Source organism: Mesoplodon bidens (assembly GCF_964165515.1).
Source record: "Mesoplodon bidens genome assembly, contig: HAP1_SCAFFOLD_540, whole genome shotgun sequence".
Taxonomy (NCBI): Eukaryota; Metazoa; Chordata; class Mammalia; order Artiodactyla; family Ziphiidae; genus Mesoplodon; species Mesoplodon bidens.
In genome coordinates, this window is record NW_027672302.1 from 198,839 (window position 1) to 213,057 (window position 14,219).

At 36.4% G+C, this 14,219-nt stretch overlaps 1 protein-coding gene across 1 annotated transcript; it reads right to left on the reverse strand.

Annotated features, from left to right (window-relative positions):
• Positions 1–509: 509 nt before the first annotated feature.
• On the reverse strand, positions 510–3,071 carry LOC308610367 (MSL complex subunit 3-like). Its single transcript, XM_081259529.1, has 3 exons — positions 2,702–3,071; positions 1,272–2,497; positions 510–1,092 (listed from the first exon to the last, which is right to left on the reverse strand). Exons 1-2 carry the CDS (start codon positions 3,064–3,066, stop codon positions 1,273–1,275), a joined length of 1,590 nt encoding a protein of 529 aa, XP_081115655.1. The 5' UTR covers positions 3,067–3,071; the 3' UTR covers positions 510–1,092; position 1,272.
• Positions 3,072–14,219: the final 11,148 nt, after the last annotated feature.

Genomic DNA, 14,219 nt, shown 5'->3' on the forward strand with positions numbered 1-14,219 from the left:
GACTTAACTTTTGAATAAATATTTTATTCATCCATGGATAAAAGAATACTTAAGAAATTTTAAAATATATATCTTATTTTCTACATAATGTTTGGATTTTATAATTATCTAAGCTGATGTATTTGTTATATTTCAGATTACATCATTTTAGCAGGCTTTTGTACTATGTAAAAAGGCTACCTCATAAGAAGAAACATTGTTTTACATTTGAGAATTTTTTTTCAATTTTGTATTTTGAAATAATTATGTAATTATGGCAAGTTCCAAAAGTACTACATCGATTACATTGTAACATTTACCAAACTTCGGCTAGTGATAACCACTTATAAAACTATAGTACAATGTCCATAACTAAAAAATTGATATTAGTACTGTTGAAGAGGAAACATTTTTCCTCTATTCTTGTAGGTTCTTTTGCCTGGTCTACTAATTAAGTTGACATAAGACATTAACAGGAGAAAAAAATGAAATTTTGTGTATATGGAGCCTCACATAGAATTGAGAGGATTCAAGACAGGCAGTTAAGGCTTGTGTGCCATGCTGAGCTAAGGAGAAGAGGTAGGGGTCTGGGATTCCAAAGGGGAGGAAGACAATTTATAGGGAGATGGGAAGAACCAATGCTTGGTAAACAAATGTTTGTCATGCCACGTAGAGATAATGGGACAAGAGGAATTTCTTTTTTTTTTTTTTCAGGCAATGCTTTATTTAGATCACCAAAAATAAGGTTTTATAGAAAAGGAACTGTAACAAGCAAATGTATAGCTGCAAATTTTCTTTTTGCCATCAATATCAACCCCCTCTAAAATATTCTGGGACTACTTTTCGGTTTCCAAGTAAAACTAATGTTTTGTTGCTCAGCCTCATCACAAGAATGAAAACGGTTTGCAAAACAATTTTGTTTAATGCTAACAAATAGTTTAAAAATGTGGTTATTGCTAAAAAGTAACTCCGTCTACTGAAACAGCCCAACCTACGCACACTTTCGTGAACATTTCACTGTGAACACAGCTGCTCTTTTCCCGCCGTCACAGATGACATGTACCGTGGCAAGGGTCACATGTTGGAGGCCGTTCAGGTACCTAGGAAGTAATCCTTAACAGAAATAACTACGGTAGGTAAGCAACTCAAACAAATGGGCCCGCCTCTGCCACACCCCCCCAAGGCGGGTGTCGCATTCGCTCTAAGGAAGGCCCACCAACTCCCTAGTTCTTTATCGGGACCCGAGAGTGCAAAGCTAGATAGAGAAGCTGTTCTTCCAGAACCATCAAAACCTTAATAAATCGCCCTGGGGTTCTTCGTGCTGTAGTGCGCCTCACAGGCAGCAACATAGGCAGACTCTGGGAAAAAGTCATCATGGTATTCTGCTAAAAACCTCAGAAAGAGATCAAAGTGCTTCAGTAAAGCCTTCAGATTCTTCTCAGAAAAGGACATCTTTCCAAGGATTTCTGGAAGTTTCACGAACAATCGCAGCAAGTGTTGCGCCCCATAAATGTAAGAGGGTGGAGGTGGCTGGTCACCTGGGGGGTAACTGTCGGGTACAGGTTTCCAGGAGAGGACCTCATTTATTTCATTAGTTCTTCTGCCTTCAAAGCCAGCAAACACCGCACTCCCTTCCTTGCTAGGGGTCAGAGGAACGGGTGAGGATGATCTGCTATGAACGGGTGTCTTCTTTTCCAGGTGCAGGAACAGCTTGGGCATGCTGGCAGACGCGTCCTGCTGCCGGCGCTTGGGCTGGGGCGAGGCGCTGCTCTCCGACAGCCGGTCGCAATTGGCCGAGTGGCGTGTGGACCGCCGCAGAGACTGCAAGGCTTCCGGCTCGGCTTTGCGCCTTTTGGGGGTGGCTGGCTCGCCTGTGGTGGGCTGACTCTCTGTGGACTGTGGTGTGGATGGATTCAACAAAGGTGGGCTTGGAGAGAGCTCCTCTGGGTTCCTATTAGTGTTTGTGGTACTTTCCTTAATCGGAAGAAAAAATTTGGACGAAGTCACCTTTTTATACTGAACTTGTTCATATGGATAGAGCAAAACCAATGGGAGAGTGTAATCAAAGGTTATTCTTAATCCATCCACCATCTCCTTACAAAGGTCAACGTTCTTTTCTGCTGGGATATAATGCACATTCATGTTGGCATGTGGCATAGCGTGATGGTGACGAGGCCTCTCATTGGCTGAAAAGGCTGCATTGATAGCAAAATGCTTCACGTATGATTCCAAAATAGTTATGATGTTGGTCTGGCACGGAAGTTTCACTAACCGTTTCCTCCTGTTGATATAGTAACAATCGTCCTCAAGCTTCTTCTTCAGAACTTCAGGGATTTCTATAGTTATTGTTCTTTCTTCCATTTCCTTTTTTGCATGCAGCTCTGGTTCCTCCTTCACTTCAGTCTTTTCTTCAATATCACTTTCTTCACTTATTTCTTCATCCTTTTCTTCACTACTGTCATCAGAAGAACTGCTTATTGAGTTTTCAACATTTTCATCTTTTTCTTCAGCAGGGAGGCTTTTTTTTTTTTTTTTCTTTTTGCGGTATGCGGGCCTCTCACTGTTGTGGCCTCTCCCGTTGCAGAGCACAGGCTCCGGACGCGCAGGCCCAGCAGCCACGGCCCACGGGCCCAGCCGCTCCGCGGCATATGGGATCCTCCCAGACCGGGGCACGAACCCGTATCCCCTGCATCGGCAGGCGGACTCCCAACCACTGCGCCACCAGGGAGGCCCAGCAGGGAGGCTTTTTAAGACAGAATCCACACCAGGCAACCTGCAGCGCTTCTTCTTTCTTCCTGTGCTTCTCAGGCGAGCTACAGCTTTCCTTGCCAATTTACGCTGTAATCTCCGATTTTCATCGGTGTCACGAAGGACATGATCTTCAGCTGCCCATCTATCCCAGCTTCTGTTCCAACCATTAAAATGGATCAGATATTCTGGGATCTTTCTGCCTTTTTCGTCTTTCCCAACAATAACATCGACAATCTTGGCATCGTACAGCACTCGCGCCTTGGTGGGGTCAGGCTCGAAGCACAGCACTTTCTCCCCTGAGTGGAATTTAAATTTCATGCCCTCGCTCGCGCTCATTTGCTCATCGTAAGAGGAATTTCTTGATAAATAAGAACAATGGTAGCATTTTTGTGATAATATTTAGTCTTTTGTCCTCAATTCCTAAAAAACTCTTCAGAGCCATAAAGCGTCTTGTTATTCATAACAAGCTCTTTTGTGCCACAACTGGGTTTATGTTAACACAACTGGGTGACATTTGGAAGCACCTAAGGATGGGGGCTGGTTGTCAGGAGAACCAACATTGTGGTTAGAGGGTTGGAGCATTCAGTCCCACCCCAGGACATCTAGAGAAGGGAGAGGGGCTAGAAATTGAAGTCACCAATGGCCAATGAGTTATTCAATCTTGCCTAAGTCATGAAGCCTCCACGAACATCCAGAAGGACTGGGTGTGGGAGAGCTTCTGGGCTGGTGAACGTGTGAAGGTTTGGGGAGAATGGTGCTCTCAGAGCGAAGGGAAGCTCCCACCCTTTCCCCATGCCTTGCCCTACATATCTGGCAGTTCCTGAGTTATATCTTTTTATTAAAAAACTGGTAATCTGGTGAATAAATGTGTTTCCTGAGTTCTGTGAACCACTCTAGCAAATAATAGAACCCAAGGAGGAGGTTGTGGGAAACTCTGATCTACAGTCAGTCAGTCAGAAGCACAGGTGACACCTGGGCTTGTGCCTGGTGTCTCAGGTATGTGGGGTGGGGCAGTCTGGTAGGGCTGACCTCTTAACTTATGGAATCTGATGCTGTCTCTGGGTAGATCAGGTAAATGGTGTATGAATTGAGTTGAACTGAATTGAATTGTAGAATGCCCAGCTAGTGTCTGGAGAATTGCTTGGTGGTATGGGGGAAGCTCCCCTCCCCATGGTAAAATTGGGTGCAGAACCCGAAAGAGTGGCCCTTAAATTTTACAGGTACCGAAACATCATTTAACTGCCTCCTAATTGTTTTCAAATCAGAGTGTAAACACAGAGAAATTGTAATTTGTATAATTACAGTGAAATTATTAGTAACAGTAAGGCTGCCTTCTGAATGCTACAAGAATCATGGCGGCCAAACTATATATATTGCAAGAGATCCTGCCACTGGAATAGACAAGAAACAAACAAACAAAAAACACCAAGCAAGAACAACAACAAAATCTAGACTTCACTCATAATTTGAATACATAACATTGAAAACTGCAGTGGTATTTATTTAGACTTTCATATCTCTAGTGGTCGTTCTCTCCACTGCATATATGACAGTCCTTGGGTCCAAATTCAGGAGACCTGGTATCAAGTCCAAACTCTAGTAATCATTGGCTGCATGATTTCAGATGATTTACTCAATATTTCTTCCAAATTTTTTATTAGTAAAAGGAGGATGAAATCAATGACCATCAGACAAGGTCATTTTGAATGTCAAATAAGACCGCTTAAGAAGGTCTCTTAACTCTAAAGTGATATGCTGAAATTAGTAATCATTATTCTTTCATCTTCAATACTATGTAGCTCAGCTCAAAATTGAATCTATAAACATAATCCATCTTTCATTCTGACCTAGCTTTATATTCTTCTAATGATCTACCTATTTGCAATGGAAGACTGCAATAAAAATACCAAAATAAAAATAGGTTTTGGAATATGATTTCTAAATATATGAAACATTGAACTTTTGTAACTTTTTCATTCTTTTAAACAATGCATCCTTATTTTTCTTTCTTTCTTATAGTGACCTCATAGCATTTCCTTTCTGTCAGGCTAGCATTTCTTTTTCTACACAACACTGAATGTGGAATGCCGCCTGCCTGTGACATCCTATGTTTTGAGAGTCTGATTTTTAAGTTATTACTCGCAATTTTTGAAGCAAAGTGAATACTTAAAATTACCCATCCAAAGTGATCTTTGTAGTTTTACTTGGAAGTAGCACGTTCATTGGCTCTTTAACTTAGAAATTATCTAAATACACTAAATTCACATGTAAAGCATTCTCAGAAGCGAAGCAAATAAAATATCACCTTTTTCTACCGCATTCACCTGAATTTAAAGAAATATAAGTTATTTCTGCATTAACACTTAATAAACAACAATCAACAACATGTAGTTCCACATAAAAATCCTCATTAAGTCAAAGGAATATTTTAATGTATTTTCCTATCTCATACTTCCATACCAGAAACATTGTATTTCTGGCTTATTTTAGAGTTAAGATCAGCGGGTAACATTATTGGAACATTCTCTAAATTGATTTGTTTAGATTAAGCATTAGCAATCATGAAACAAATTAAAAGGAGAATAAGAAAATAGACATTTTATTGAAACTTGAGCTGGTAAAATGTTTGGTTTATTTATGGCAGTGGCTTACGTTTGTAATCAACTTTTTCTCAGGATAATAAAAATTTATTTCAGAACTTGTCAGCAAATTCTTTGACAAAAAACAATTAAAGGAATGTCAGAGGAAGTTCAAAATGGTGCTAGGTTGGAGAGGAAAATCTGAATGGAATTAAGATACTGCCAAAATGATCCACGAAGTAGACCATCTACAGCTAACCATTAGATCCAGGGGAGGCCTCTAAATATTGGTATTGCTGCACTTTGTGACAGAAAGGAAAATTATACAGAAGACAAAGAAAATCCCTTCAATGCTTATAATTTAAGAATCAATTTGAATCCTGGTATTTGATGATGGAATTTATTATATGGTTTGAATAATCTCTGTAACTCACATAAGTAGTATTTGTACTAAGGTAATAGACATACAACTAGGGTGAAAGACAAGAAGAAACCCATCATGCCCAGAGACTGGCGAATAACATCCCAGCTACAAGAGCCCTAAGGTGGAAACTGTTATCATACTAGCATTCATTCAATAGTGTGACACTTATGTAATAAGACAAATATTCATCCTTTGTCTATATAATGTTATGGTGTTGCTAATTATGTATAAAAGTAACACATATATTTCTATGTGTGCATTTTGGGCTAGTTATTGGTGGAAGTTTCAAATATTAGGAATCAGTCATTGGAATGAATTATTTTCACATTTTTTTCATGTGCTATCTGTGGAGCTCACTTTCATTTTTCTAGTTCAACTAATACTTTGGTTTCAGTTGCATTTGTGCTCTGTAGACTAAATGACTAAAATACATAGTCATTTAGAAAATATTACTAAATAGGTAATTCTTGATCTTTAATCAATAAAACTGTCAACTTGGCTTAGTGGGATTAAAATGTGATGTCTTCTCTTGTTCTTTATTTACTCTCTTTACAATACAGTAGTGAACCAGAAACCAGTACTTTTCAGTATAGTAGTAGATATTATTGCTTCTGGCTAACCAAACTTTGATTGATGCAGATGTTAACTCTAATGTAATCTAAATTCTCTGTGGCTATTAGTAATCAACACACTAACTATTGCCCGGGGTTCTGTTAACTTTTTATATTGGAAAAATGATTTTTCATAACTGTAGGGTTAAAATTTTATTTCCTCAAAATAAGAAAAACAGACATAATCTGAGAGTAAATTTCAGGTACATAGAGTCTAAAGGAATACAAGTTACAGCCAAGCTACTCAAATACAATCTTCAACTATCTTAATCTACAAAACTTTCTGCAAAAATGCAGTAAAATCCAATGACTCTGCAGTACCCGCTGCACTTCTCTGCTCATATACCTGTGCCTTTTCTGTGCACTTCATTGATTTTAAATTGTTAGTTTCTGAATCTCTGTGCTTCGCTCCCCAATGCTACTTCTAGAACCTCCTTATTCTATTCTTCCTTAAAACATTCAGGTCTGCATCTTCTGTCATCAGAGTAAACCATCCTGTATCTCTTCATATTGCAGACGTTTTCAGATACCCAAGCTGGCTTCTCATTCTATGACTATAATTCTTGATTAGATGTCTAATTCTCATAATTTCTGCTTCTATAACTCTTAGTGATTTCAATATCCAGGGAGATGAAAATTCCAAAACTCACAGCTTCTTGGTTATCCCATCCACTTTCAATATGTCAAATGCCAGTTATATGAAGATAACTCTCAAAGTTATGCCTTAAGTTCTTCCCTTTTACATCTGTGAAAGTATCAGCACAATCAAGAGTCTGAATACATCATCACCTCCAAGAGCTTCCTCATACCCTTTTGAAATTTATTTCTCCCCTTCCTGTGCCCTTTCTCCCCTCAGGCAACTACTTATTCACTTTCTAGCACTATCAACTAGTTAAACCTGTTCTCTGTTCATCCATATGGGCTGGAAGTGGAAGCTGACTCAGGTAGTGTTATAATTTAGCATAACCCTTACTTATTCCTGTCTATCTTATTCCACTATTTCTTTTGCCCAAATTGGTTTTGGGAAGAGTAGAAAACATAAAAAGAAGTAAAAAAATCAGGTAATATGTGTAATATTAAGATTAAAAAAGGTAATGACTTGATTTACTGATTTATTTTAAAACTCTGATTTGATCTCCATTCCACAATCCCAGACTTTTGCCTTAATATCAAAAAGTGTCTCTAGCTTAAGGTCTGCTCCATACTTTTAAATCTGATTCTTTTTTTCGAGATGAACAAGTATACCTATTGCTTAGTAGTTATAATCATGACCTTTAGAATTTTAATCCTGGCTTGAGATATTAAGCAAGGTATTTCATTTGTCCACACTCTCTTTCCTCCACAGTAATACAGTGATATACATTGTGCTTACTTCCTAGGGTTGTGTGAAGCTCAGGTGAGTAAATCGCAATTTACTCAACATTGCAATGTTTTCGAAAACAGAAAAAAAAAATTAGCATTACTTATAAAATCATTTAAAAATGATTTCAATGACATTTAGAGACAGCTGTATTCATATGATTTTTCAGATATGTTTGTTTTCTAAAACTATGTAAGAGTAAGTGCACTAAACAAATTATCTAGTCGGTCTAAAGCTCCATCTATGCTAGTGGCACCAGAGCTCATTTTTGCAAGTGCCATTCATAATAATTGCCCTGTATGAGGCAATGTCCTTCGTGACAGCAAACTTCACTTCACCCCCTTCCAAAGGATATTTCTGGCCAATTTTCCTCAGTTCCTGGGACTGTAGGGGGCTGATCACAGCAGGCTTGCAAATGAGAAACAAGATTTCTCTCTTCTTGGTCCATTACATGTAAAATTGTGATGTTAACATGCTTTTTTAGAATCACTTGGATTAGCCCAAATGATGATGGCTTGAAGTTTTCCTGGAATTTTTTCATACATCATCTGCTCTAAAATGAAATAATGATTCATAATGTAGTCCTCACTCAAGGCACAAAAAAACACATTACTAATGCGCATTTTCCTTAATGGAGTGGGTTCTATTATAGTGAAAGAAGACTCATTATTCCTTGGCAAATATACCTTGGAACATACTGTTGTGGATTTATCAAGAATAATAATGACTTAAGCAAGGCAGAAACACATGCAATTAGATTTCTCACCACAGACAGGGGAGCACAACAAAAACTCAGCATTATCAGTGGATCTTCAACTGTGTATAAATCTTCAGTTGATGTGTATAATTAATCAGGTCAAATCAGTTTTAATAAAAATATGAGGAGCACTATTTGAGGTTGATAATGGTGACTGTTTAGAGTTATAGTTATGTTTTTAGTGCAGATCAGTTGGAAATCTTGTGAATAAGTTAAAATAGTAAGAAATAAATGCTATCATAGGGAGTTGGGAAATCTAATGTGTCGCAAATAGAGTATCAACAGTTATTTCTGAAGTAGAGTTTCTAAAGGTATCTAAAACACGCAGAAAGACAGAGAGAGAGAGAGAGAAAGAATAGATTCTATCAAATGTTTATATTTTATGTATGTATGTAGATAGCTGATAGATGAATAATAGATAGAAAAACAGCTGCATGTACATGTATATATATTCTACATTCCCTGTTTGCAATAAAAATAGCAAGCTGGGTGGGACCTGGGGCCTGCCAGAAACTCAGACAAAATACGTAATGTATATGAGCACATAGCAAGTGTCAATCAAATGACTTAAAACCCCACACTTAACTTTCACAACAACCCTACACAGAACGCTCAGGTCAAGACCCCATACCTACTGTTCCTAAATAAAAAGTAAAAATGGCAAAAACTAAGTTTGTTTGTAGAATTTTTAAATTTATTTGGTAGCAAATCATGCTTTAAACTGTGACGCTATTATGTTATTTGTAGTCTTTTTTCAACCAACCAAGTGAGACTATCCACTTGTTTCCTTGCAGAAATATTAATAGGTTTGTTTATGAAGTGTAACATAGCACGTAATTTATATGTTGTATTACTTACCAAAATTAAAAAAATATATATGTCTGGTCCCAAGGGTTTGGGGTCATGGAATTGTGGGCTGTACCTGCATCCTTCCCATGTCAAGGTCACTATAGTTCATTTAGTGAGAGTATGATTGTAGGTCAACATATCAGTGGCTTGTACTTTCTGTTTAAACAATATTGTGGAGACAATAGTTAATCACCATCATCACCAGCAGCAGCAGCAGAGGTAATTTTCATTTGAATGCAAATAAATGAGTCGAGATCTTTGGGATTGTCTCTTGATGAACCAGAGAATAATTCGTCTCTTTTCAGTTGTATATTTATGACAATAGTGTTTTTCAGAAAGCTGGTTACACTTTTCTCTTCCGTTTCATCTCCCTTCCTACTGAAGAGAACTAAATTTGCACGACAAGTGATAGAAGAGTCTGAGACAGCACAGAAATGTCTAGCAGGTGACGTGTCAAGTTCAGCTGGCTTTCCCTGCAGCAGCTGGTTTGCTTTCTCTAGCAGATGCTCTAAATTAGGTAACTGAACTTGGTTTTTATTAGGCATACCTGTTTTTGAGGATGCTTAGGGTAAATTATGTGTCCAAATACAGCAAATGTATATAACATCTTTTGACAGATTTTTGGAAGTAAAATTGGCTAATGTTTCACTTTATTTTCCCTAATAATTTTTCCTTTTTAATCATTTCCCAAGTTTAATATATTTTTGCTGTGTTCAATAATATGAGATTTGGTAAGCTAGCTTAAGTTTTTTGGAGCAAAATAGGAAATATTAAACAGTACTTCAATGTAATTTGTGTCATGCTTTTTCATCTAGCATTGTAACAAAAATCTCCGGTTTTTGGAGCTCTTCAAAAATACTGTTTTATTTCAATGACTACAAGAGATTGCATTCCTCCATGATTTACTTTATCATTTACTCCTAGTTCATTGAACTTATTTCCAATTCACTGTGATTAAAATCATTATGTGATTAACATCATTATGTGCAAAGCTTAGAACACAGATTAGGCAGATTTGTATTAGAAAAACAGAGTAGGAGGTATTGAAAAGCAAGAAAGAGGAAAGTTTAGTATTAGACCTATTTATATATTTTCAAAATTAAAGTACATGCAAAAGACAAAATATTAGATTAAAATAGATAAAATCTCTGGGAGCACATGCCTGTCGTGGAGGCAGATGCAGTAGGGCTAAAGGAATAGTTCAACAATCTCAGGCATGAAACTAACCCAGAAAGAGACAAAATCACATTGTTCCTTTCATAGGGGAGAAAATTGCTGAATTAAAACGTCTCTAATTAATTTTAGAAGAAATTTTAAATGTCTCATTTTAAGTATCGCTGTTAGACAAACTCAGTCTAAGTCTTTATATCTATATTTAAAAAGAAGTAAATTCACTTCAAAATCTTAGGTTAGTCATTATTTTATATGCTGAAGTATTCCTTTGATTTCTAAGAATTCCAGAAATCCTGAATGCTTATTGTTAAATACTTCGAATACGGTTGGGGTATTAAAAAATCAAATAAATAAATAAAACATGTCACTTTTAGTCCTTCTACATTTTTCTAGGAAATTTTTGTTCCTACCTAATGAGAATAGTTCTTTCCTCTTTATAAACTTGGAATAATTCAATTCTCTGCTTCTCCTCTGAGATTTACCTCATAATTCATTTTTAAAAATTCATCTAAGCAAGACGCCTAAAATACTTCATATCTGCAATACCACACTATCAGCCTCTAGTATTTCCTGCCTTCAAGCCTCTTACAAGGAAAATTGTATTTCCTGTTCCTGTCAAAGTTTTGTACAACTTCTCCAATTTTTCTCTAATTCTCATACCCTCTAGGCCCCTTAGAGAATTCATTCCTGAAATATCTCCAATCAGAATTCTAAATATCTCCTATTGTACTAGATCATTTTCATTATCAAGAAAACAAAAGGAATATCTCTCCTTAAAAAAGATGAAACAAAAAGGCAGTTATAAATACCTTGAATCTACCTTTGCTCATGTTTCTCACCCTATTTTTTTCCTCCCTTTCACAGTGAGCATTTTATTTTTTGATTGATTGATTGATTTTGGCCACACCACATGATACACAGGGTCCTGCGCCCCCTGCAGTGGAAGCTTGGAGTCTTAACCACTGGACCACCAGGGAAGTCCCCTCACAGTGAGCAATTTAGGAAGTATACTCTATACATATTGACTCTATTCCTCACCACCTGTTCTCTGGTCAATTCACCCCAATTGGATTTCCACCCCTCGTTTCCCCTGGAATTGCTCTGGTTAAGTAAAAGTGAGGTCACATTAAATGTCATTTTCTGACCTCAGTATTGAAAACAGTTTCCTTCTTCTTCTTTTTTTTTTCATGTTCATAGATGTAATTGTAAAGCAAAATCTTAGCAAATCATAGTAAAAATATATCAAAAGCTTAATATATGGTCCTTCGAGGTTTATCACAGTAGTTCAAAATCAGTTTAACATTTGAAAAACCAACATAATTTACCATAAAATACAGTATATATGTAAGTTCAATAAAATACGTCTAAATTTGAAAGTAAGAAGTAAATCTGTCTTTTTTTGCAAGTAACATAGTCATTTATATAGAAAATCCTATAGAAAGTACAAAAATCCTACTAGATCTTAAAAATGAGTTTAGCAGTGTTGTGGAATATAAGAGCAATATACACAAAATCAATTGTATTTCTCTATATAAGCAACAGGCAATTAAAAATAAAATCATAAAATATATCACTTTCAGTAGCCTTAAAATTATTAAATGCTTAAATATAAATATAACAAAAGTTGTATAAATTAAGTACAAAATAATTTTAAATCTGTGCTCAGGAGCCCCAGAGGGTCCTGCTTGGTATCACCATCTTCAGTCATTCACATCAGTTTCATTTTCTTGATGACATTTATCACTCTCTGAACATGGATTCATTTGGTTACTCATTTATCCTCTCTCTCCTTCACACAAATGTTAAGTTCTGTTAAAACAGAGATTCTTATCTTTAGTTCCTTTTACATTCCTACTTAATAGATTACCGTTACTGGCACAAAGTAGGTATTCACTACACATGTTTTACTGAAGGAATAAATATAGTGAAATTCATATTTCCTTCCAGGAGGTTTTCCATTCATTGTTATTCTTCGTTAATACATAAAAAAGATAAAATAGTTAAAACTGTATAATAAGATAATTAATTATGCATTTTCCTCGCATTTTCTTTAGCATATTTACAGTTTTGCTCACCTGCATTCATTATACTGATTAATGTACTTGTAGTAAAAATAAGTCTCTATGGATGAATAAATTTGAAACCAGTTATCATATTTGGGAACAATAATTGGATCATAAAAATGATCATTTATGCAGGGAGATATATTTGGACAACATACCCTTAAACCAAAGTAATAATAAGAAAATTGGGGAAGTAAAAAAATAAAATAAAATGTGTCATTTGTGTGGAACATGTATTATTTGCACAGAATAATACATGTCATTGGAGTAACCAGAGATAAAAAAGAGCATTTCTGATTATAACTCAAGGATCAAACACATAACCATATTTTAAACTATTAGTTAATAAAAATGTAGGAACATTTCAAAAACATTTATTAGACATCTTTAATCAAGCCACGTAGATTTTTACCTGTTTGTGACAGTGCCATAGAGAAAGAAAGGAACAATTCTAAAGCATGTTTATCAAACACCTTAGAGTTCAATATTATTCCTTTTTTTTTTTTTGATAGGCTAAATGGTCTCAAGGCAACACAGCTGGTAAGTGACACACTGACCTCAGGCCCATCCCCTTGCTTTCCTGCTGCTACTCATACAAGGCCTATGGCATTATTCAGTGACCAGGTAATTATTACCTACATTTCATATTGCATCCAGAGTTATATGATAATGACTGCTTTAACATTTAACAAGAACTTTAAGTATCCTAACGTTAAATCTGATCTTTCTTTTTTTTTTTTTTTTTTTTTTTGCGGTACGGTGACCTCTCATTGTTGTGGCCTCTCCCGTTGCGGAGCACAGGCTCCGGACGCGCAGGCTCAGCGGCCATGGCTCACGGGCCCAGCCGCTCCGCGGCATGTGGGATTTTCCCGGACCGGGGCATGAACCCGTGTCCCCTGCATCGGCAGGCGGACTCGCAACCACTGCGCCACCAGGGAAGCCCCCTGATCTTTCTTTTTGAAGGGCAATTTCCTGGCTCAATTCTATTTTGCCGTTTTTTTCAATGATATTTAGAATTTATTTCAGATCCTTAGAAGATGTTTTACCAAACAATTTGCTAAGATGGAAGATGCTGTATCAGCAGGCATGATAGCACAGAAAATATTTTTTAAATTTGTAAGTAAATTATTACATCCTGATCTGTTACTCACCAGTAGTTTTGGTGTTCTAGCAACTTATAAATAGTTTTATAGGAGTAATAACTTACAACTTAATGTGATATTCAAAACCACATTCTGGGACAGATTAATGGATTCAGTCAGTCAGGTATTCATTGGGAAACCATTTCTGTTATCTATTTGAGCTCTTCTGTATCCTTCCCAAAATATAAAATATGATTGTGTCATGTGAGATGCCTATAGGGCTAGCCACCAGGTGGTATTTCACAAATACAATGATGTTCTACACTTCTCATTCACTTATAGTGCACATAGTAATTTCTAATGAACTGTCTATAAAATGTAAAACTGATATTTCTCATGTTCCAGGACACAAAACAATTTAAGAGGCTAGAAAAAATTGTCTTTAAAAAAAAATTGGACTTACATACAATTGCTCTCTGAAAATTTAAGATATATTCTTAAAACCATCTACCTAGACAGCATTTGTAATTTTCAAATATATCATTGAAATATAATTTACATAAAGAAAAAGTGCATGAATCATGAGTATAC